Source organism: Propithecus coquereli, unplaced genomic scaffold (assembly GCF_000956105.1).
Source record: "Propithecus coquereli isolate 6110/MARCELLA unplaced genomic scaffold, Pcoq_1.0 Scaffold142, whole genome shotgun sequence".
NCBI classification, from domain to species: domain Eukaryota; kingdom Metazoa; phylum Chordata; class Mammalia; order Primates; family Indriidae; genus Propithecus; species Propithecus coquereli.
Window position 1 is genome coordinate 2371862 of NW_012138525.1, and position 24880 is coordinate 2396741.

Sequence of the window (24880 nt, forward strand, 5' to 3'; positions counted from 1 at the left end):
AAACGATACGAGAGGAGTTGTCCCCCCCGACCCAGGCCTCCTGTGCTGGACATGCTGAGGGATAGTGCAGCCCTGTGGCCAGCACCTGTCCCATCCCCACTCAGGGTTCGAACAGTGCCAGGTGGGCCAGGTCAGGGAGGAAAGTACCTCTTGAGCGAGCGGCTTGTGGATCATGTGTCGCTCGGGGGGTGGGTGCCTCTCACTACAGTGCAGCCCTGGGGGGTTAACACTTAGGCTGCTGTTACGGGAGGCCGAGGGGTTTCCTGTAAACCGCCGCCCGCCACTTCCTGTGGAGGCAAGCGAGGGAGGCGGGTGAGGGTTCTGCAGCTGCTTTCTTGACAGAGGGTGCCACGGCGGTTCTGCTGTGTAGACACATTCCATCTCCTAGGAACGGTGATGTTGGGGAGAAGCCGACTGCCCCTGGTGAGGATGATGATCCTACAGGAGCAGGGGGCTGAGAAATGAATGCAGATTGGCAGGACTGATGGCTCGATGGCTACAGAACCTGGAAACATCTGCATCTCGCTCATGGTCTCTGTTCTTCCCTGGGAGGGACGAGAGAGACGGATACTCAAGGAGAAAGTTCCACTTCCTCATTAGCTGGATGGGGGTTCTTGAAATCAAGGCTGGAGGATCCAAAAGGAGATTGTGCAGAGAACCCCTGTGCGAGCTTGTCTGGAGGTTCCAGCAGGGGGGTGCAGCTACTTGCACGCCCTTCACCAAAGAATGGCTCTAGTGGGGAAGGCAGAGGGATGCCCACGGGGTGGTGAGGGAGGAAGGGGACGCCCGCGGAGCCAGCCAGATCAGCAGAATCAACCCTAGTGATCAGTGGGGTGACAGATGTCACGGCCAGATCTCCCTCACATCCAGAGAATCCCTTTGGATACCAATTTCACCCCACTTCACCCTTTCCACAGCCAAACCCCAGCCACAGGGCACATCACTCCAGATGCTCTGAGCAAAAGTACAAGAATCAGACTCACCCCCACATGTTCGCCTGGGATTGTGCAGTGACTGTGCACAGGCACACCTGGCCTTCCCACCTGGGATCCAACCAATCCGATTAGAATTTCTCTTTCTGAAAGAGTAGTGAGAAGAGGAAGCAGTGTTGCTCAAACTTTTTAAAAAAACAGCTTCATTCAGGTAACATTGACATGTAATACACAAAGTGAATGATTCGATAAGTTTCAGCATATGTACACACCCATGGCAACCATCACAGTCAAGGTATCGAGCAGGCCGGGCGAGGTGGCTCGTGCCTTTAATCCCAGCACTTTGGGACGCCAAGGCAGGAGGATTTTTTGAGGCTAGGAGCTTGAGACCAGCCTGGGCAACGTAGTGAGACCCATCGCTACAAAAAATAAAAAATTAGCTGGGTGAGGTGGTACACACCTGTAGTCCTAGCTACTTGGGAGGATGAGGTGGGAAGATCACTTGAGCTTAGGGGTTTGAGGTTACAGTGAGCTATGCTGATGCCACTGCACTTTAGCCTGGGAGACAGAGTGAGATTCTATATCAAAAAAGAAAAAAAAAAAGACAAAAGTGTCAAATATTTTGTCCATTTTTAAAATTGGATTGTCGATTTTATTATTGACTTTTGAGAGTTTATATACTGGATTCAAGTAATTTATTAGTCTGTGGCTTCTCTTTTCATTCTATTAAAGTCTTTTGAAGAGAAGTTCTTAATTTTGATTAAGTTGAATTTATTAATACTTTCTTTGATGGATTGTGATTTTGGTATCTAAGAAATCTTTGTTTAACTCAAGATCACAAGGATTTCCTCTTCTGTTTTCTTCTAGGACTTTTACAGTGTTATGTTTTACGTCAATGTCTATGATCCATTTTAATTTTGCATATGGTGCAAGGCAGGAATTGAAGTTCTTCTTTCTGGTACCATGCATACCCAGTTGTTCCAGTAGCGTTTGCTGAAAAGCCCATCCTTCCCCCACTGCATTGCCTTTTAACCTTTGTCAAAAATCAAGTGACCATAGATGTGTGGATCTATTGCTGGACTTTTATTTTGTATGATTGATGTATTTTTAAAATCTTGACACTAATATCACATGGTCTTGGACACTATATCTTTATAAATAAGTCTTTTTAAATTGATATATAGTAGTTGTACATATTTTTATTTATTTTTATTTCAGCATCTTATGGGGGTACAAATGTTTAGGTTACACATATTGCCTTTGCCCTACCAGAGTCAGAGCTTCAAGTGTGTCCATTCCCCAGACAGTGCACACTGCACCCATTAGGTGTATATACCCATCCCCTTCTTCCCACCACCCCATCTGCCCCATACCTGATGAATGTTACTATTATATGTGCACTTAAGTGTTGATCAGTTAAATCAGTTAATACCAATTTGATGGTGAGTACATGTGGTGCTTGTTTTTCCATTCTCTTGATACTTCACTTAGAAGAATGGGTTCCAGCTCTATCCAGGATAATAGAAGGGGTGCTAGATCACCACTGTTTTTTGTGGCTGAGTAGTACTCCATGGTATACATACACCACATTTTATTAATCCACTCACGTATTGATGGGCACTGGGTTGTTTCCACATCTTTGCAACTGTGACTTGTGCTGCTGTAAACATTCAAGTGCAGGTGTCTTTTTTATAGAATGTATTTTGCTCCTTTGGGCAGATGCTATTAATCCCTTCCAGGGTATTCTCGTCTCAGACATTACGGTTTTCATCTCTGGAAGTGCAATTTGGGTCTTTCGTGTATCTTCCATGCCTCTATTCAACATGTTTAATCTTTCCTCTGGTTTCTCAAAAATATGGAATACAGTTGTAATAAAGGTTTGAAAGTTTTTGACTGCTAATTTTATTATCTGTGTTATTTCTGGATCCATCTAAATTGTTTAATTTTTCTCACTATAGATTGTATTTCTCTACTTCTTTGTATGCTTGGTATTTTTTTTTTTTTTTTAAGAGAAGGAATCTTGCTTTCTTGCCCAGAGTAGACTGCAGTAGTGCAATCATAGCTCACGGCAGCCTCAAACTCCTGGGCTCAAGTGATCCTCCTGCCTGAGCCTCCTCAGTAACTGGTACTATAGGCATGTGCCACCACATCTGGCTAATTAAAACAAAAATTTTTTTTAGAGACAGGGGCTCACTATGTTGCCCAGGCTGGTTTTGAACTGGCCTCAAGTGATCTTCCTGCCTCAGCAGTTTTTTCTTTTTAAAAATAATTTATTTATTTCTGATTACAAAATACAGAGAAGGAGTGAGGGCAACTCCCGTAACCCCTTGGTTGCACATCTTCCTGGTCTATGCATATATGAATACCTTGTACAACACCAAGCTTATACTGCCCCATAAACATCTTCTCATAGTCTAATAGCTGCAGAGTATAGTATGTGACCAGGTGAGAAGTTTAAACAGATACCCCATTCACAAGGTAGGGATCCCCTCCAACTGTAGTGCTCCTGCTCACTTTTGCTAATATTGAAACCAAACTGGTTGTTCTTACTATCCATTTCTAAAACTCTCTCATGAACAAGTAGGTCATAGACAAATTATGCCTGCACAGCTCTTAGAGTTGTTTAAAGTAACCTTGTAGAAAGGCAATGACTAAGGCCCTTTCCTTGTCCCCAGCTTTCTAAATCCCAGACTACCTGTGGCACCTGTACTGCTGCTCCTGGGTCCCCCACGTCCCAGAGCAGCCATGGAGGAAGGGCGGGCCAGGCCAAGCATGAGGAATAAACCGTCTTTATTGGACTCAGACCAGGAGCACACAGGTCTTGAGGCCCTCTGTGCATTTGTCAATTTTCTTCTCCATGTTCTTTTCAGCTGGTTTCTTTAGCCTCAAGAACTGTGTTTTCTTCCAGTAGTGGATCTCGGCCTTCGTCCTCTTCTTCTCCAGGGTGGCAGTCATTCGTGGTTCTTCTAGTCCATCTCATGAGCCAGGAGGCGCAGGTAGGCAATCTTTCTTGTAGGCTGCAAACACACAACCTTGAGGGCAGCAGGAACCGCCATCTGCTTTTTCTTGTCACAGGGCAGCGGATCCCACTAAACACCGTGAGGTGGTCCAGAGCAGCCTGGCCTTGCTTGGTATCCCCAGGCAGCACACCTCACACAGTCTGCCAATAGATGCGGCTGGGGGCCTGGAAGTGGTAGCAGCCATGGGACGGGTTGATGTTTCATCCACTTACAGAGGAAGGACAGGTACTTTAATTGCTGTTGAGAAATGTTGATGCCCTTGCAGTGCATGGCCACCACCTTCCGGCCCAGCAGTACCTGTGGGCTACAATGGCCACCAGATGGTCCAGGAGATGGCCTTGGACATTGAGCACCAGGACCTGCCCCTCCACCACCTTCAGCAGCTGCCTGGGAAAGCCCTTGGTAATTTTTGATTGGATGCTAGACATTGTGAAATTTATTGTGCTGGGTACTGGGTATTTTTGTATTCCTATAATTTTTTTTTTTTGAGACAGAGTCTCACTCTGTTGCCCGGGCTAGAGTGCCGTGGCGTCAGCCTAGCTCACAGCAACCTCAGACTCCTGGGCTCAAGCGATCCTTCTGCCTCAGCCTCCCGAGTAGTTGAGCCTACAGGCATGTGCCACCATGCCCGGATAATTTTTTTTTTATGTCCAGATCATTTCTTTCTATTTTTCAGTAGAGACGGGGTCTCCCTCTTGCTCAGGCTGGTCTCGAACTCCTGACGTTCAGCGATCCATCCGCCTCGGCCTCCCAGAGTGCTAGGATTACAGGCATGAGCCACCGCACCCGGCCTATTCCTATAAATTTTTTGAGCTTAGTTCCGGGTTCTTACTTAGAAATAGTTTGATTCATTTGGGTCTTGCTTTTAAGCTTTGTTAGGTGAGATCAGAGTGGCATTCTTCTGTGTAGGACTAATATTCCCCCACTACTGAGGCAAAACCTTTCTGAATACTACATCCAACTACATCTAATGCAAAGTGAACTATGAGGCTTTCCACTTTGGTAGGAAGAGGCTGTCTTCTCTGCCCTAGAGTTCTGAACATTTTGCCTCTAATCTTTTCATGTCTTTTTCCTCCAAACGTGGGATTCTTCACATGCAGGTACTGATCAGTACTTAGTCGAATACTTGCGAGGAGCCTCTGCAAAGCGTCCGGAGTTCTCCTCTGTGAGGCGCTCCTCTCCAGCACTCCGCTTTGTGAACTCAAGGAGACTGCTGGGCTCCACTTGACTTCTCCTTCCCTGAACTGTGGTCTGGAAACTTTCTCCAGGCAGTGACTGGGGCACTTACAGGGCTCACCTCATTTGTTTCTTGAATCCAGGAGATCACTATCCTTTGTTGTCTGATGTCTTGAAAAATGTTGGACTGGATTTTTACTTGTTTCAGAAAAAAGGATAATTCTGGTTCCTACTAATTCATCTTGCTGGAAACAGAAAAACACATCTCGGCTCACTTAGGAATAAAAGAGTTTATGGGCCAGTGGCACCATTCTCATGTTTTCTAGAGGAAAAAGTACTTAGAAATAACCAAGACTTAGAGTAATCCATTGATTTTTTTTAAAGTATTACAGCAATTTCAGAAGAGCACAGTGATGTACTAAAGAAAAAACCAATGGTAATTCTATAATCCATTAATACATCCATAGGCAGCAAATGAAAACCACGACCAACTCAAGGCAACACTGATGCCAGCTGAGAAAACTGTGGCCCTCCCCCAAACTGCAAGAATTCCATCTCTCTTGATACATACTCAGGCAGTAGAAGCATTGTGTGTTGCCAAAAGTTGCACAAGAGCCACAGATCTCCGCAGGGATTTAGAGTCCTCTGTAGAATTTCCTCATGCTTTTAATTTGTAAATATCTAATGTGGGTAACATTTTCTAACTCAGTAGGTCCCTTTCCTTGCATGTGAAGGAAAGCTAAGGAATTCTGTGTTGAAGGATGGACTTTCATGTTTAGATCTGTATACACATCTAGAGAACGCTGCCCTGAGGTTTGGGCACTTGGTCGGTGGAAAAGCAGCTCTGGCTCCAGAGCTGCGGTGCGGAGGAAGAGGGTCTTGCCATAAGGACGAGCCACCCACGTGCTGCTTTCTTCTCTAGCTCTCTGCCCTCTCCTACCTCTCAAATCTGGTATTAGCACAGAAAAACCGGGAGTCGTTATTTGCAGTATTAATAAACGTACAAGTAATAATGGATCGCCATGGCATAGATCCCCAAGGTCCTGTTTCCTGTTACTAGGCAGCTAAGCCAAGTGTACTTGAAGGTTCTATTTATTCTTGACGGAAGTTTAGCAGTAAGACAAAATAAACATCTTTGATTAAGAATCTAATTGGAAATTAAATTGACTTTCCATTTAGAATGACTCTACCTACTCAGGCAAGTTGCTCTCATGCCCTGGTCAACATTACGTGATCAGTTGAGTAGAGCTGGGCCCTTTCTCTTTCCAGATTCCCCAAACCAGTCACTTGGGTACAAAATACTTACCCTTTTTAAGAAGATAAGCCACTGGAAAGAAAAACAAGTCGCGGAGAAGCCCCAGGTGCATTCTGACTTCATGTTCGAGAACAGTGGGTGGACACTATCAAGACAAGGCTCATCTCTATAATGAAGACCAGACTGGAAGCTTCTTCCAAGGCAGAGTTTTAATTTCTTATACTGGCAGTCCCAATGTCAAGCCCCAAGCATTTTGAGACTTCATTTTAACATGGATTGCTGAAAAGTGACACCTCACCTTCTTGGGGGCTCTCCCTCTGGGGGAAACTGTGTAGTGAGGGCCTAGGGGACAGAACTTTGTAAGCAGCCTGCAGTGGGAGCGGGCAGGGCCTGCCTGGTTTGCACCTGCATCTTCTGAGGACATGCGAAGCCCTGAAATGGCCCATGAGTTCCTGCGACTCCTCAGTCCTTCAGAGATTGTGGGGACCCGTGTGGTAGCTACATCCCCACACTATGACTTTCAGCAATTGGTTCTTCTGGCATGGCTGAATATGTGGCAATAAAATACTTACAGCAAGTTTGACCACGGCTATTTTTCTCATCCTGTGAATATTTATTACACAAGCTGACCCCGCAATGCACATCTGAGGAGGAAGACCTTCTTACACTCAGGAAGAGTTTACCTCAGGGCAGCCAGCACGTTTGTTTGGGAGTATAAGCAGCTTGGATCTCCCTGCAACAGGCCCACGTTAGCTCTTTGATCAGAGCCACATACGAATGAGCCCAGGAGCCACGACGTGCAGTCAGACAGTAACGGGTCAGGAATGGGATCGTGGCCTTCCGCTCTCACTCTGTCAATACATAACAGTAATAATGACAGTGATGACAATGCCAGCTTCACATACAGTATTTCATTTACTCAACAATCTAGATGAAGGTATTACCGCTACCCCTTTTCACAGATGATAAAACTGGGGCTTGGAGAGGTTAAGTGACCTGCCCGAGACCACTCAGGTAGGAGGTGGTTGGAGCCCAGGCGTACCCACGATCTTAACCAATAAACTCTATTACTGAATCGAGTCTCTTTCTTCCCTTCTTTGAGTCTTGATTCCCTTCTGTATTCAAGGAGGGAAGTGAACAAGGTAATCTTCAGCCCTAAAACTCTGGGCTTCTTTGATTCCCTCATGGGCCAGCTTTGCTCAATGCCATGGCCACAGAAGGGACCGCCTCCTCCCTCAACACACATCTTGGAGCCAGCAACATACTCAGTGAGAAAAGGGGATGGGTGCTAAGTGTGTGGTTGGAACGGTCCAGGACCCACCCCACCATCGCTCCTGCTGCACTCACAGTGGGTTGGCAGGGGCGCCTCACGCAGGAAGCTGGGCTCATTGATAAATGCTTTTGGATGATGACCGTGGGTCCCACCATCTGCGAGGCTGACACCCACAGCAGAGCCTGACACCACTTAGCTCGAGTGTCTCAGATATGTTTATTCCCATTTCCAGAGTGGTTCTCATGGAAAAAGAGGACCCTGAAGACAAGAGCCAGCAGCAGGTCAGGACAGAAGCCCCACAGTGGGCGCAGTGGGGCAGAGCCAGGACCAACCGCAGCACAGAGCTACCCCTGCTGCCACTTGACGAATGCAGGCGCCTGGCTCCCGTCAGCCAGGGCTGGCCTGGGCCCTGGGCCCGAGGGATGGCGGGAGGGGTTCAGGCTGCTCTGTCAAACCACCTATTCGCAAAACCCCGCAATGTAACGATATCACTTTTGTTTCCCTACACTGGGCCAAATCTGGGTTCCCTAAAACAAAGAGAATGAAAGCAATGTAAAGCGAACACCCCAAGATTTGAGAATTCTAACTACTGAAAATGCTGGCTGGTGACAACTAAGCTGTTCTGTCAGCTCACAGCCTGTCAGCTGCAGCCAGCGACTCAAAACTCGAACTGCAGGCCCTTCCTGCTCCTCCCTCCTGGCAGCCCCTCGGACAGCAGATTCGCAAGAGTGGAGCTGAGAGGGGCTTTGGTGGGTGGTGGGTGAGGCCAAAGGGGGAAAGGGCACAGCATCTCTCAGCCTGAGGTCCTAACCCTCCTTTTGTGATGTGAGCGCTACTGGCCAGCCCTGGGATCAGGTGAGGACTTTGTGGGTATGTGCCCAGACCAGGGAAGCCACTGTGAGCACCCCAGCGACCCTGTGCCAGGCATTGTCCCGTGCTCTGTGTGAACCCTGCCCTGTGAGGCAGCGGCATCTGCCCTGTGTTAGCTTAGGGTAGATGAAACGACTTGTGCCAGCCTCTATGTCTCAGAGGGGAGCCTCGTACCTGGTCCCTCTGCACCCACCCTGTGCCCCCACTGCTCACCCAGCTGCTCCGCCCCCAGCTCATGTGTTTCTGGGACTGAGACCCAGAGGACCATCGGGCAGGGTGGGAGAGCGCTGGCCTTGCTGGGCGGCTTTGTGCCATCAGCTGGCTCAGCGCCCTTGAACTGTCTGTAACACTCCACCCCCACCATTGTCTCCTACTGAGGTCTGGCTTTTGCGCTGGTCTTGGCTTCTTTCTAGGAAGTCATTCCGGAGTCATTTATCGACAGTTCCTGACTCTTGCTCTGTCCTGGCACTGCCAGGGGCTGAGGACATACCAGGCTGACATGGCCCCTGACCACATGGAGCTGCCCGTTGGTCTGGGGGAGACTAGATGAATGATTCAAACCACCAGCTACACAAGTGATCACCACTGTGACGTACGCCTCAAACAGCGATGCGGCAGGGCAGGGCCAGAGGGAGCTGCCGCCTGGCAGCCCGGAAGGCTTTAGGGGAGGCAGCACTTCAATCAAGACCTGCATGACACCTGCATGACATGTGGAGAGGGAAGGAGGGGGCATTTCAGCAGAGACAGAGTATGGAGCTACCCTGAGGTGGGGAGGAGAACAGGCCAAGTGAGGAGCAGGGCAAGGGCAGAAGGGCCTTGAGAGCCGAGGTGGGTGGGGGGTAGAGGCTGCGTGGCCCCCAAGTCCCCGTCTAGCCTTGCAGACATAAAAGCAGGGCTAGGCAAGGCTGTGGGAGTCAACACCTGAATGGGGCAGGAAGCAAGTGGCTTCTGTGTCCTCACGGGCCAGATGAACCTGGCCAGCAAGGTGAGGTCACCTCCAGCAGGAGCAGGCGCCGGCGCCACCAGGGCTCAGGCCTTCTGTCCTCCCCCACCCGGACTTTCTCTGCAGCTGGCAATCTAGGCCCGAAAACAATGCGGAGAATCTCCGGCCAGGCCTGTGGTATGGACGGGTTTCTATTTATAATAGTGGAACAACTGCCGCTTCAGTGGGTCTGCGGCCTGACCTCCGGTGGGACAAGACTCAAAGCCAGACTCTGGGGGAGCCGGCAAAGGAAGCGCGGATGAGACAGCTGAAGGGCAGGAGCAGCTGCTCCCACCAGGCTCTGACCATCCTCAGGAGGCCCTGCAAGCCCCTGTCTACTACATAGGGTTGGTGTCAACGTGAGCTGGACAGACCCCGCCTCTGCCCAGCCCCCCCTTCCGGGATGCAGTGTAGACAGACCACGATCACAAATACTAACAAGACTAGAGGCAGCAGAGGAGAGGCTAGAAACTGCACGATGTCAGAGTATCTGCTGGTTATGTCCGGGGCCGGCTCATTGTCACAGGGTGGTCGTCGAGGGGACAGGCGCACAGCAGTGTCCCTGGCACAAGTAGGCAGCATTTCTTCTGAAATGAATGGGTATCTTGAAGAACTGGGACATCCAGTGGTAGCTAGCCCAGGCCCGGCAGGAGCAGGAGGAAGGCACAGCCCAGCCCCAGTGCTGCCCCACACTCACTCCCCCTTGTGACTTGGGCAGATTGCTGCCTTTCGGGCCCATTTTCTCATCTGAAAGATGTGGGTTACAGCAGCTAACTCGCAGGGTGAAATGTGAAAATGTTGGTGAAGTGCTTAGGATAGACAGTACCTGGCACGTCGTAAGCATTCAACTTATTTAACTACTATTATAATCAAATAAAAAAAAAAGAACGCCATGTTAGAAACTCAACTCGCAGCAAGTAAGCTCTGTTGCTGTCTTGATGCCAAGGAAAATGGTTTCGTGGTAAAAATATTTGGGAAATGGCAGACTATTTTATCTCACTGATTTACAAAGCACATTTGCATACTGAAGGTTCAAAAAAGTCCTGTAATGAACAGATCTGTTCAGTCCATTCTTTTCCTAAACTTCTTTGGCCATGGAGCCCTTTCTGTTTTGGGAGAGCGCTAACTTCCTACAGGAGGCATTTTGAAAGCAGCATTAGTTTGGGGGCTGACACAATCTCAATCCAATTGCTTCTTTCCCCATAAAAAAGTGAAGAGTGGTGAGGAGACGGGAGGAGGGAGACCAAGCCGACAGCCGGGAGACGCGCCTCCCTGCCCTCCTGCCGGTGTGCTCGATGTCAGGTCTTCTGTTAGGATCAATGAATGAGCTGATGAAATGGGAGGAAAAGACAAGACTGAGAGTCTGCCTCACAGAATGCTGGGGCACCCTCCTCCTATTATGCATTAATTTAAAATAAATGACTAAGTGGCAGGCCAGGAAGCAACAGGGTGGGCTGCTGTCCAGGCGAGGGCAGGAAGGGCTTTCCTCCCGTTAGTTGGGCACTTCACAGAGGAGGGTCAGAAGTGTCTGACTGGCAAGGAGGTGACTGGGCCCACTCATGCTTTCACAGTTTTGCTTTTTTTCGAGCAGGTGCCCAGAAAACAGCTTAAATTTAAACTCATGCCTCTCTTCAACAATTTCAGATAAAATCCCTTCCCCGGATTAATTGCAAAATAAACATGTCCATGGAGGTGTCTACTTTTCAGATGTCCCCTGGGTTAGGGGGTATTTAGGGTTATTGCCATTAAAGGGTTTCTCTGCATGGGGTCCACGGACCACGTGCATTGGACATATCCGCTTATTAAAAACACAGATTCAAGGGCCCAGTTCAGCTCTGCTGGACCGGAATCTTCAATTAAAACTTGGAGAGTACTGCACTAGCCCTCCCCAGCAGCAGCATGGTTGTGTGTTTGATAAGGTAAGGTGGAAGAGGCTCCCCACCCCCCAAACCACATGAGGTCAAAGTGGCAATCAACTGAGGACTGTTTAACCCGGATGTCAGGCAAGATCCTGCCAGATGAGAGTAAAGTCATGACTGAGAACTGATTTTGTGTCAAGTGCTCTGCAAGTATCATCTCATTTAGTCCAAAGCACCCCTGAGCAAGACAGGTATTCCAATTTCCACTTTACAACCAAGGGGAAAAAACTCTCAAGACACAATGAGGCAATTGCCTTGTTCTGGTTATAGAGCCAGTGACGGCTGGGGTCAGGTCAGCTTGCATGGTTCACTCCCTTTCCATAATGCTGGAGACCTGACCTAGAAACTTCTCTGGAAGTTACCAGACAGACAAAGCAAAGCCCAAGGCAAGTCCCGGAACACTCACAGGGACAGATGGCACAGAGCTGAGGGGACACCAGTGCAGCCCCATTGACATGCAAGGGGACTTGTGCTTTTGCCCAATTAGAGGCCAGGTTTGTGAGCATCACTGTGTAACTGCAGTTTCACCTGAAACCCAACTTGTGGCCTGTATCACCACTGTGTTGCCATCTGAAGCACCAATTATGAGAATATGACATTTACAACTGGAAAGGCCAAGAAAAACACAATCTAGCTTATTAAATCTGCCGTCCCCCTTTCCTTCCTGCCTGTCCTTGGTTACGCAAAGCAGAAAAGAAACTACACGACTGGGACTGCCTGCCTGCCCGCTGCTCCAGAGTGCTGCGGCCAGCCTCCTGGGTCTACAGAGCAGCGTGCACTCTACTCCTCACTGGGACACGGTCCCCACACTCTTAGCCGGGCTCTTTGCCTGCCCCATCTCCTCCCTGGGCAGGCCGGAGCCTCTGGGCAGTCCCAGCTCCATGTCCCAGCTGCTTGGGCTTCAGGGGATTCAGGCTGCCTGAGCCGAGCTGACCCCTGCCACCTAACACTGTAATCGACCCCAAAAAAGGAACTCTGAGGGGGCTCACACATCAGCAGCACATTCCTCCGGGGCCTCCGCCCCAGCAGCAAGTGGTGGGGTTGTTATCTGGCCAAGCACAGCTGATACGGCCTTATGGAGAGATGTCACATGTCACCTCAATGGAGGATTAGTGCAAAGAATTTGAGGTCAAGGGTTATGCCGAACTAGTTTCTATTTATAAAAAGTTGTGTCCAGGGGAGACAGAGGGTAGGCAGGACCGGTCCCCAGCCTGGGTGCTGGTCGGCAGGATGACAAGCCCAACGGCAGAAGGAGCCCATGTTACCTCCAGCTACATCGCTCCCTTCAAACTAGACCCTCTGCTGTGAGCTTTTCCCATCAGAATTTGAGTCCCTTTGTCTTAAGACAGCCCCTATGTGCAAAGAGCCCACGTGGGAGAAACAAGCCCCGTGACTGTCTGTCAATGCCCTGGGGACTATGCCCTGCTTCACGGGTGAGGGCGCCTCCTGTGAGCTCAGGGTGCAGAAGGTGGGAGACTCTTCAATCCTGCAAGGACCAAAAAGCGTATACATTAAATTATTAAAATCCCCAGTTCTTTGCAAGAGGCAGAGCCCCTAATTAATGGAAAGCCTAGACGGTCCCGCCCTCTTCTCTCATAGACCACACGGGGCAGGATGACAGTCACCCGTGGACACCTGTGGATCCAGTTCCAGCTCTTGGCTCTGCTGACAGCTGGTTTAGGGAGGGGTTCCTAGAACTCAGTAGTGCTATACTATGAGATTCCTCTTCTCATGAGCTTAAGAAACCACCAAACATAAAACCGAGTGGGCATCCACCCTCGATTTCAATGCTACTGAGTCAGAATCTCCAGGACGGAGGCTGTGAATCTGTACTCTACAAAAATTCCGTGGGTAAGGCTGAGGCACGGGCAGTGGAGACCTCACTGTGGCCCACCCTCCCCAAACAAGCCAACAGAACCAAGAAGGTCATACTGGCTGTAACATGACAAATCAGTATTGTATGTCAAAGTTTTATTAAAACATTTTAAAATTCAACTTGCCAATATGTAAAACTCTAAAAAACGGTCCCTTTTCAATGCTCCCTGCTAATGACTTAAGCCAAGGCACTGTCATAGTTTGGGCCTGAAATACAGATTCTTATACCTACTTCTGATGTGAGGTGGTCCCTGTTTGACAGCAATTATCTAGGATATCATAGGCCTAAGAAATAAAATACGCCCAGGCCTGAGAGATACTACACTAAAGAGAAATAAGCACTTTAATGAACTGAAATTATGATCTCTAGGCAATGCTAGCAAGTACTGTTGCCAAGCCCAGCGTCGTCCTGCTAGTGGTATCCGGCAAGAGCAGTGTCTTTGCAGCTCCTGGGTTTACCCAAGGGCTGTCTGCACCATGGTTAACAGACATGGGTAGGGGCAGCTACCAACATCACTGCCACATAGTGGGAATAAAAGCCATCTTCACAATCACCTGTCACCTCCTCTCCAGGGTAGGACACCCAGCACCCAAGAGGACATTGAGATGAGTTGACAAGGCTATTCAAAGGGCAGCACACTGTCAACAGCACTCAGGTGACATCATACTGGTCCGTTTGCCAGGTCTGTCTCCTGGCTGACTGTGGCTATACTGGGAGGTGCTACCACCCTTCTGAAATTCCACTGGTGCCTGCACGAGTGAGCGCCTGTGCCCCCTCCCAGTCACGGAGTGGGCCCTCTGAGGGTCCTGATACACAACAGCAAAAAGGACAAGTTACGACCTCAAGAAGGTGGCCCACCAGCATTCTACCTCTTCCCTACGGGGAGGGCTCTGGGTCCAAGCAGTACTGGGGCTGATTCTATGCCCTTTTTTTCATCGATACCCGATGCTGGTTTCTTTTGATGCCATCGTTGAAGACACACTGCTGGCTGACGGAGTCTCTGCTGTTTTCTCAAAGCCACAGAAATGGGGAAACTTCTCTCCTTGGCCGTGACCTGAAAAAGCCCAAATACATTCTGTACGGAAACAGACCAAACAGTTTAATAGCAGGGGGTAAAACCCAACATGAAATACAAAGCAAAACAAAACAAGCAATCAAGCATCTCTTGAGTTTTGGTTTCTGTTGTTTCTTTCTGGGTATGTGCGTTTCAGTGAGAAAGTCCATTTTAACAGACTGCTCCAGTGTGTCTCGGTGAAGAGGAGCTGAGAATGCAGTTCTCACAGGAACCGAAAGGACTGCCGACACCCACTCAGCTTCTCCAGCCACCAAAGCCCTGGACAGACCTGCAAGGAAGCACCAGAAGAGAGGCGGAGTCAGCTCCTGCTCTTGCCGCGGAAGGGCTTCGGTGCCTGTGCGTAGAGGTCAGGACTCTGAGTTTTAAAACATCTTGAAACTCTATACAGAAGCACAGAGGGAAGACCAACACACGAGACTCCGTGAGGGGCCTGGGGCCCCATGGTCAGCATGAAGCTTTGGAGACACTAACAGGGAAATAAAGAGAAGCAGCTCCTAAGCCCTGCCTTCCAGTCCCGCACTCACAGGCGGGCACTCTTCTCTCTGAGCCATGCCCTTTAAGAAGGTAAGGCCCAGCACCTCCTGCCACATTCCTACGGAGACTAGCAAGTCCACAAAACCTGCTGCCGAACCCCCACGCTTCTAGGACAAGCTTTAAAAACAGGAAAAATAGAAACAAAATGCACAAACCCAGCAAGAATTAGTATTTCAATAGTTTTTACATGCCACACACTTTTCCAGACTTACTTAATGCTTTTAATTAAAATCAGACACAAAGAGGGAGACAGATACTTACGAGTTATTTGATCCAAAGCTGAATCCTGAAAGGCAAATGAAAAAGGCAGAGTTAACGCACATACACGTGAATGACAGAGGCCTCCGGTCTCAGCTCTTTCCTTCCCTTACTTGCCACGGAAAGCCCTCTTTTCCCCCGCCAGCTGCGGGACGGGCAGGAAGGTACACGCTGAAGCTCCTCTGGAGCTGCTCAGATCCATCAAGAGAAAGCAGGGGAAATCCTTTATTTTTTATGCGTTATCTTCTTGGTATTTTAGGGTCCTTCCCTCCTCCTGACCCTGGCTATAGGCAGAAGGTCTCTGGCACGGACCCTCTCACGTAGCTGCACTGGATCATATCGACCCATTTCATTAGGAAAACTTGTTTTTTTCCTCTGTTTTCTCTATCCACTTGCTCTCTCTTCTTTCTGGCAGCCAGAGAAACAAGACATTTGGGTTCTAGGCCTGGTTCTGCTGCAAACCGTACGACTCTGGGCAAGTCACTTAGCTCCTTGGAGTTTCTGTTTCTTCATTTGGAAAACAGTAAAGATGCCTAAATTCTGTGCCTCGTAAGTTCATCGCAAGAACAAAATGGAACATACGTACTCTGCTATCTGAAGAACCAGAGTGTTAAGCAAATGCAAGACGTTTTGGGAAGTTTCTACATCTTATTTTTTGAGTCTGCTGGCATGGATTTTTAAACCAACGCCCAGTCAGACCATTATTTGGGGTTCTCAAATCAAGTCAATACTTCGGTAAGAAATTGGTACAAAGTTGCAAGTCTAACTAAAACCTAAAAACATTTTATTTTTCAACCACTTTCAGCTTTTAAAATATTAAACTGAACTGGTAAAACACATTCATTGTTTTGGGGGAGAAGGCATTTATAAGAGAAGGCAAGCAGGGCCCACTGTGCTTGTGGAAGATATGTGGCCACCTACCTCCTGTGCCTGATCCAAAACCAGAGAATCCGCTGCTCTGGGTCCCGAAACCAGAAGTCTGTTGGGACAGTGATCCAAAAGTAGGAGCGTTTTGACTCGCCAGGGTGCCAAAGGATGTGGTGTTGCTGCTGCTCCCAAACCTGGGTTCCAGTGAGAAATGGACTGTAGTTAGTGAGGCCTCTTGTCACTGCCCACAAGCCTCAGTCTACTGTCATAAGTCTTGATAAGCATGACACATGTGATTCTAGGTGATAGGCTGGGCCTAAGCGAGCAGTCTCTCAGAAAGAATGGGTTATAGCCCAAAGCAAACCTTTATCTCAGCTCAGGGAAGAAAAATAACAGGAATACAAAATGAAATCCAATCTATCCAGTGTTTTAGTTTTTGTCCACTGTCTGGAGATTTCAGGTCACCTGGGAGCTAAGCAGCACAGGCTTCCTGCTCCACTTCTAAAAAGCCTTTAGGTCTATCCCTTCATTCTGGCACTTCTCTATTATCCACCTCCATTTATTTATCTTCAGCTCCTCCAGGGATCTTGATTCTATTGACCTTTCATCATGAGGTAAAGATCCTGTACACACAAAGATCACCATTCTATTTATACTGGGCAGGGGCAGGTGCCACCATGATTTCATTCAGAATTTTGTGTTTGTTTCCTGAATCAATAAACACTATATAAACCAATGTAAAAATGGCTACTATTTTCTCTCCCTTGATTCCCCAACCTGGGGACAATCCCCTGGGTAACCTCACTTAGGAGTTTTCCCTCTAGATTTGGTTCAGCAGATGAGGCTGAGTGACATATCATAGCCCCCTGAATCGTTCTCAGAGGAAATGGCTGGGCTAGGGGGAGCCTCTGGGGTCTGGGGGTGACTATGTAAGGCATATGGATCAGTGTTTTTTGGGAGAGGAGACAGCACCTGGGGCAACAGCCCACCCCAAAGAAAGAAAAGCGTGTTAAGCAGGTTCCTTCTCATTCTGTCTACTCTTAAGGATGCAGCAAATGGTCTTTTACATACACGGGCAGCCGGGGCCTGCTCCCGTTGGTCTCTCCCAGGAGTGGTCCTGCTCTCCTCCTCCTCCTGCCTCACCCCTCTCATCTACAACAGCGGCGCCCTTCTCAGGGGCCTGCCAGGGTCAGAGATAGGCTCATGGGCGGGGACCTGAGAAAAGGTAATGGGCTCTTTCTGAGATACAATACCTGACCTGATGCTTGTTAGCCCTGTTCTCGAACATGGAACCAACGAGTCAGGATTCATGTGGGAGAGCCACCCTAAGGCAGAACATGATACTTTCCCACTAGTGCAGAAAACAGCTGCTTTCAAGTAAATAAATATCTCACTATTCCCAGTCAACCAAAACCTCCCGCCAACTCTGCAGTACTATGTGCTAGCCAGGCCATCACTGCAGAGGTGGGTGCCCACCACAGCGACAGGAGTACTAATTTAAGTTGGTCCCTAACTCTGCTTTCTAAGCTTCTCTTATTAACTTTAATTCTTGAGGTTTCCTGAGGGGAAAGAAACTTAAACGACCCATTAGTCTCTACATGAGATACAAGAAACATCACACCAGCTGGCTCACTTTATTCCTTGAAATTTTCCAGCATCTTTCAAGGAGGGAAAGGTACGAATAAGAACATACTCTATTTTCAAGACAAAGATGCTGTCATTTTGTCAAGACTCCTATCTCAAATACGTCTACAATCCCCCAAAACAAAATCATCTCCCTCACCCCAGACTGTCAGCTCTGTATGTCCTGAGCCCAGCAGCGAGGGTTGAGAGTTACTTTCAGGCATTAATACCTCCTTTGAACGAGGGACTTTGTAGTCATCACCACATACATTTTGTTGGGATTTTGTGGTGGCAAAGGCTATTTTTTCCTTGGGGTTTTGGCAATCAGACTGAAGTCCTGTCCTTAGAAGCAACTCCCTAACATGGCACTGTCGAGTAGGGATGTAAACAGGCAGCACAAGCAGCTTCAACAGACGCGGGACCATCAAGGCTCTCCCCACGCGGAGGGTCCCAGGTAGGGCCCAGCGCCCCAGCTGCCCCGGGACTGTGGGACTGAACACCCACTCTGGGGGGCCGAACGGGGGAAGGGGACACAGGAGTTGTCTGCTCAAGGACAAGGGGTCTACCGCAGAACAATCCCAAGAGGAAAGAATGGTAAAAACTACTCATTTAGAACTTCCTAAGAGAAGTCAGCACATGGGCAGTCTTGGCGATTCTCCTTCCTTTAACCTCACCAGGACAACAGTTCTGATGACCAGGACTCTACCCGGCAGGGGACAGCAACACAGCAGAAGTCCACCCATGTATTCGACAGAGCCTGGCGTGGAAGAAATGAGCCTCACCCTATAGAGGAGCAGGACTCCTCAAGGGCCTTGTCTGCCAATTTCAAGGGAGGGGCCTTCAGCTCATGGTCAAGAGTTTGGTAAATGCAAGAACATTCTTTTCAGAACAAGAGTACTGGGCCCCAGGGCTTTTGGCTGGCACAAACTAGTGGGTTTCCACAGGTCCCTCCTCGGGGGCTTACCCGAATCCTCCTGCGCTGGCAGCTGCAGTTCCCTCTCCGAACACTTTGCCTCCCGTCGAGCCCAGAGGGCTTGTAAAGGCTGGGGCTGAACCGAATGCTGGCACCCCTCCAAACCCAGGGGATCCCCCAAAAGTAGGAGGGCTGCCAAACACTGGAGCAGCACCGAAGCCACCTGAGCAAAACAGAGGCAAGCAAACAGAAACAGGGAGAAAGGAAGGAGGAGACAGCAAGAGGAGACATTGAGCATGAGAAACCAAATCAAAGCAGGAAGGAAAAAAGGGAAAACAGGATGTTAGAAATTCAAATGCAAAGAACTGTAATAAAGGGGAATACCCCTTCCATCAACAAAATAATAATTAAAACCAAAACAAAACAAAAACATCCCAAACCAAACCACTCCCCTCCATTTATAGCAGAGGACTGTGGTGTCCACTCAGGAGAGCCCCCCAGGCCCTGTGTCTGAGAGATGCCCAAACCCCTCCCCGAGGCAGGCTGGGCTCACCAGACCAGCACTGAGCACCCACCCGATATATGAAGACCCCTCCCAGGCCCTCTGAGCTGTTTTGGGACTCTCCACTGAAAAATCATCCTCAAAATCTCCAGTCCCTACCCAGCTGTCAAAAGATGACAGGTTTCATTACTTAATCGGCACACAGGCAAGCCATCTAGTTTCATGGAAATCAAATTATAAAATCAGAGGCTCAAAACCCCCTCTCAGGGAGAATCCCTGAATTGGGTCACAGCAGAGACAGAGACATACATGGACACTGGCACCAAGCCAGGTGCTTTTTATTTATTTACAGCCTGAAGGCTTGCACCTCTCTCACCAGAGTCCCTTTCTCGGTACAGAAGAATTTTAAAAAATGCTTTCTTTCTGCAGTCTGGAACTACTCTTAATAAAAAGTACACCAAATTTCTTCTTCGGAGGAAGGCTGCTGTATAAATCTAATAAAGTAAGAAGTCAGCCGTGAGGACAGTCTCAGAGTCCAGACACCTTCTGTGAGCCGCCAGCGCAGCTGCTCAGTGGGCCCTGCCTGGCTGGAGGGCAGTGCACATGCGGGCGGCTACGCAGAAAAGGGTCAGGCCATGCATGAGGCAGCCCCCTCTGATCGGTGGCGATGCCATCAGGCAGGAGACGAAACATCCTCTTCTGAGCTATTCCTCCCTCCTGCTCCTGACGGGGTTCCCAAACCCTCTAGAGGTGGGGAACCTGTGCCTTGGGGCCACAAATGGCCTTCTGGATCCTTGAGTATGGCCTCTCGACTGAATCCAAATTTTACAAAACAAATCCTTTTAAGTTTGGATTTGGTTGAGAGGCCACACTTGGGGATCTGGGGGGCCACATGTGGCCTTGAAGCTGTAGGTTCCCCACCTGAGCATGAATGGAATAAAATGGTGTAAGAAATGTGTCTACAGGGGACCAACCTCTACAGGGAGTAGAGTACTTCTTAAAATGAGCACTGGCCTATGAACTACATGCTGAAGGCGGTGGGGTGGCCTAGTAACAGCGGGGGAGATGAGCAGCCCAAGAAGGCAGGAACATTATTCTCTCCCCTTTCAGAAAGTGGATCTGCCATTGGAGGGGTGAATCTGGCCTTCTTATAAACATGATCACACCACAAGCTTCTGCTACCTGCACCGGCAAAGAGCAAATACTGGTATGAAAAGCTACCAGCTGAATTCCTTAGTTAACCGTTAGTTAACTGTTATTTTGTGATTCAGTTATGTGCTTTATTTACCATTTAGTAGTTGTTGCAAAACGGAGAAGATACTTTTTGCTAAGGCTCATATTTGGGTTAATAGTCTGCATTTTACAACCTTGAGTAAAATTCCAAGCCACCAGAATGGAGACAGTTGGGTTACAAATATGACAGACTGGGAAAAAAGTGCTAAAAAACGCTTAGATCAAATACCGGGTATGGAAAGCTGCCAGCTGAATTCCTTCGTTAACTGTATTTCGTGATTCAATTATGTGCTTATTTACCGTTTAGTAGCGGTTGCACAACGGAGAAGATATTTTTTGCTAAGGCTCATGTTTGGGTTAACATTCTACATTTTAAAACCTTGAGTGAAATTCCAAGCCATGATAATGGAAACTGTTGGGTTACAAATATAACAGACTGGAAAAAAAAGTGCTAAAAAACCCTTGCGGTTAAATTATTTAAGACTGATTACAGATCTAGTTACACTTTCTTCCTAGACACACAGGGCTTTATCTAGTGCCTCGTATTCAATATTGCTAAGACTTCTTGGTGGTAGGTTGAGTGAAAAATGAGAAGTCACAATGATACAGAAAATTAACTGGACAGGGGAGGGGAGGAGATTAACATCCCCGCAGCCACCACCTTCCAACACAAAGAAAATGCCCCCGAACCACCTAGGCCATAGCCAAATGCAGTAAGAAGAAAACAGTCACTCTGGTCTTATCTCTGGAGATAGGCAACTCATTCCTGATGGTGGGAGAGGTCCAATTTTATTAGTTGCCATGTATGCATGCTTTTCTTCTCGAGAAGAAACAGAAATTTACTAATGATCAATAATAATAAAATTTCTGATCTACTGAGGGACCACTATGTGCCAGGTGCTTTATAACAGTTCTCTTTAATCCTCCAAATAAGCCTAAGGTCATTATTTCATAGGTCAGGAAAATGAGGCTCACAGAACAAGTCTAATTTTAGCCAGCTGCTGGTGTCAGGGCTGGAACTAGAAAAGGTGGGTGTGACTCAAAAGCCCACCACTCATCTCCCCATCATTCGTCCCCCTGCCTCCCTCCATGTCACTAAATCTAACACTTCCAGACACGGAGCAGGGGTGCAGACCGAGTTGGTGTAAGAGGGCAGCACAGCCAATTTTGGCCTGTCCCATCCTCTAGCAGCTCCTCGGATAATCTCCAGCAGTATTATTTTCTAAAGCAATTCTATGAAAGGGAGGATGGACACTTGTGGAATTTTTCAAAGACTCACGCAAACCATCAACATGAAATCCCTCTCAAAGCAAGAAGAGACAATCCTGATGCCTTTGGCATCTGTACTGCTCAGGCAGAAAGGCAACTCCTCTACAGTGGCCTTTCCTTCTGCTCAGTGCTTTAAGGCACCTCCTTTGACAGAAGCAGCTCTCGGAGAACCAATGCGAGCTCTGCAACACGAGGGGGAGTGCTTTCCTCTACCTTCACTTTGACGTTTCTGGTTACCAATTCATTCGTCTCATGTATTTGAAAGGTAGTTTCTCTGTTAGAGTCCTCAATCTAAGTGGTCTCATGGGGCAAATAATCAAAAGGAAAAACACTCTGAAAAGTGGGAGGATGTATTTTCTCTAAGGCGGAAAAAAAAAGGGTCAGATTCTTAAATTGACTGGGATTTGATCCTAGGATAAGGATCCACATTAGAAAAACATAAGAGTCACATAAAACATTATCAGGCTCCTGAAACAAAAAGTCTTGATGATTAATGAATGAAAATTTCTCGGTCAAATGTTCGTATTTGTGTGTGTGTATGGCCAAAAGATCTCAGAGACACAAACAGGGTAGAGGGGCAGCTGACAGAAAAGAAGCACATGTCTTCAGATCTAAATATACATTGTTGTTATATAATTTTTAATTGTGAAAATATATGATTATAAAAAGCATACAGTTTATAAATGTATACCTTAATAGTAATGCTAAGATAAAAAGTAGTGCTGGTAGTATTTTTTTCTCAGTTACATGGGTGTGTTCCAACTGTGAACATTAGTTGAGCTATATACTTCTGATTCGTGGACACTGTGTGTGTATACATATGTGTTTTATACTTCAATTAAAAGTTAAAAAAAAGTGATTTCGGAAAGAGGGTAAAATGATTGACACATAAGAAATTAAACAGATTATCTGTCTTGACCATCATAGGTAATGGGTACCCAACAAATCTGTGACTCAGGATGCTTTCTTGTTCATATTTTAGTTATTTTCTTGTGTGTTCCTTTCCTGTGGCTCTCCTGCAATTAAATATTTGCAATGCTTTTTTCCCTAGGAAGACTGTTCTCTGAAGGGTTGCATTATGGAACAGCATTAGGAATGCAGTAGCTGCTCAATAAATATAACTGGAGGAAAGAGTAGCTTCATCCATTCTCCAACCCTACTCTTTTGAGAGAACCACTCTGGAAGTAGTCTCTTCCCAGATATCTATTCATAAATAAATATAAATATAAATATAAATAATGAATATGTATAGCAGTACCTGTTTTATTTGGAGAGGAAAACCCAAAGCCTTGGGAAGCCACACTTCCTCCTCCAGAGCTGAAAGTGCCAGTGGGTTTCTGCTCTCCAAATGACGAGCTGGCAAATCCACCAAATGTCTTGGCCCCACTGTTTCCAAATAGATTAGAGGTATCTGAAAGGATGAAGACGTATGAGGGAGATCAGAGGGAGAGAAATGTCCTGATTTACTTCTCAGAACAGAGAAGGAAGACACCTGTTGGGTGTTGGAGGGAACAGGAGTGACAAGAAGCCTAGAACCACGGGAGCTGAGCTGTAGAGCAACAGATACTTTCTCTGATTTTCATGCAACTTGATAACAAGTTTTTAATCATTTTGGCACCAAGCTCAGGATTTCCTGGCATAATTCTACAGGCACAAAATAAAAGGGCAGCGAGAAGCCCCACTGCAGAGGCTCCTCTGTAGAAGCTCATGCCAGCGCTCCCACGGCATCAGGTCCACCCAGCAACGGAAGACCATAGCTCGGCTTCGCACAGGCCTGCTGCCTTCTGAAGAACAGGGCTTGCTTTCACTCGTCTCTCTGCAGGAGGAGCAACTTCAAATTTTGTCAAACTAGGGAAATTAAAGTTAGAGGAAATCCAAACCAGCATAATGGCTTCTAGCACCTGCTTTCTGCTTTATAGGCAGGTTCAGCACACTTGCTGCCTGAGCTGCTCAGAGTGGCAGATGAAACGGGGAAACCAGGCAGCTCCTAGCTCACCCCGGAGCAGGGAGGCTTGCAGTGTCATTTCCTCTTTCTAAGAGGGTCAATGAAACCCTTGACCTTTTAGATGCTTATCTAGAGGGTCATTCTCTCCCTCAACTATGCAATGAATCTGCTCCAAGAATTGAAGGAAAAAAGGAAACTACTAAAAACCAAGATGGGTGAGAATTTTTTTGGTCTGTTATAAGAAATGCAAATCTGACAGACAATATATGTAATTTGCTAAAGTCACAGAAGCAGTCACTCAGATAATACAAACAGCACGCTTTATATCAGGATTTTTAAAAAACTTTTTTTGAAGGTGGTGGGAAGAGGAGGAATAACTTATATTTTCCCACCTTGTCTTGACGGGTGTTTTATTAAAATTAGTTTTTACCCACAACAAGGCAGGGAGAAACTATCCTGAAATGGGGTGCGTGCTCAAAGACACAGGCATAAATAGGAGGTAAATGTATGCTCTGGGTAATTGCTGGGTGGGTAATGGAGAGTGGACCATGTCACCAAATGGGAAGTATAAACATCTGTGCAAGACCATTCTCTCCCCAAGCCAATCGGGTGCTCATGGTGAAAGGAGAGGAGTGGAAGGGAACACTCAAAGTCACTCTTCAAAGTCGAGCTGTGGGAAGGGATGGTGCCCCACTAACCTGTCCATTCCCCACGTCTCTCATCCGCTCTGCTGCCAGCCCTCCCCAATGGGAGATTCAGCACAGCTAATACTTCTAGTTGCAATGCTCTTGATCCACAACCCAGGAAGCAAGTGGCCTTACTTCAGGGATCCAGCCATCTCAAATTTCTAGGCACCAGTACCATAATATCAGAAACTCGGCCTACCACATCCTGGTCACTGCTCTGTAAAACCACTGCTGACAATTTGAGAGCCTGGCTAGGGACCGCTATGTGGAGCATGTCGGGCACCTGACAGCTGGGGCGGTTACATCACCCTCACATTGGTACCACAGGGTGTTGGATCCCTCGGTAGAGGCCACAGAACGCCCTTGTGAGCAGTCTGATCTTTCCCTTACTGGGCTAGCCCAGGGTTACATGCGATTCCTTCAATGGCAGCACATTGGACACTTTTGACACTGGAGACAAAAAACAAGCTTCTTAGCCATTCCTTCTGCTTAGTATTTCAATAACAGACGGCTGTAATTTTCTCACTTTGTTACTGCTAGCAATGCAAATTTTCAAATAGCAAACAAATTCACGGGCAAGATTTGGGGCTGGATTTCCTCCTGGGGAAATTTGGTTGCAACCATATGAAATGAGAAGTGGAATGATTTTACTGGGACAATGACAAGAGACTT

The 24880-nt window shown here is 47.7% G+C and overlaps 1 protein-coding gene and 1 pseudogene across 2 annotated transcripts in view; both read right to left on the bottom strand.

Annotated features, from left to right (window-relative positions):
- Window positions 1-3731: 3731 nt before the first annotated feature.
- LOC105806512 lies at window positions 3732-6506 on the bottom strand (annotated as a pseudogene).
- A 7388-nt stretch (window positions 6507-13894) lies between these two features.
- NUP214 (nucleoporin 214kDa) overlaps window positions 13895-24880 on the bottom strand; it is a 94912-nt gene continuing 83926 nt past the window's right edge. The window contains exons 24-28 of one of the 2 annotated variants that reach the window (XM_012639835.1): window positions 22836-22988; window positions 18625-18796; window positions 16092-16231; window positions 15174-15198; window positions 13895-14646 (exon numbers count right to left, since the gene is read on the bottom strand). In XM_012639835.1, the coding sequence (XP_012495289.1) occupies window positions 14315-14646; window positions 15174-15198; window positions 16092-16231; window positions 18625-18796; window positions 22836-22988 (822 nt within the window). In that variant the 3' untranslated portion in view covers window positions 13895-14314. The remainder of the gene's footprint in view (window positions 14647-15173; window positions 15199-16091; window positions 16232-18624; window positions 18797-22835; window positions 22989-24880) is intronic. The other variant, XM_012639836.1, reaches the window with a different exon arrangement.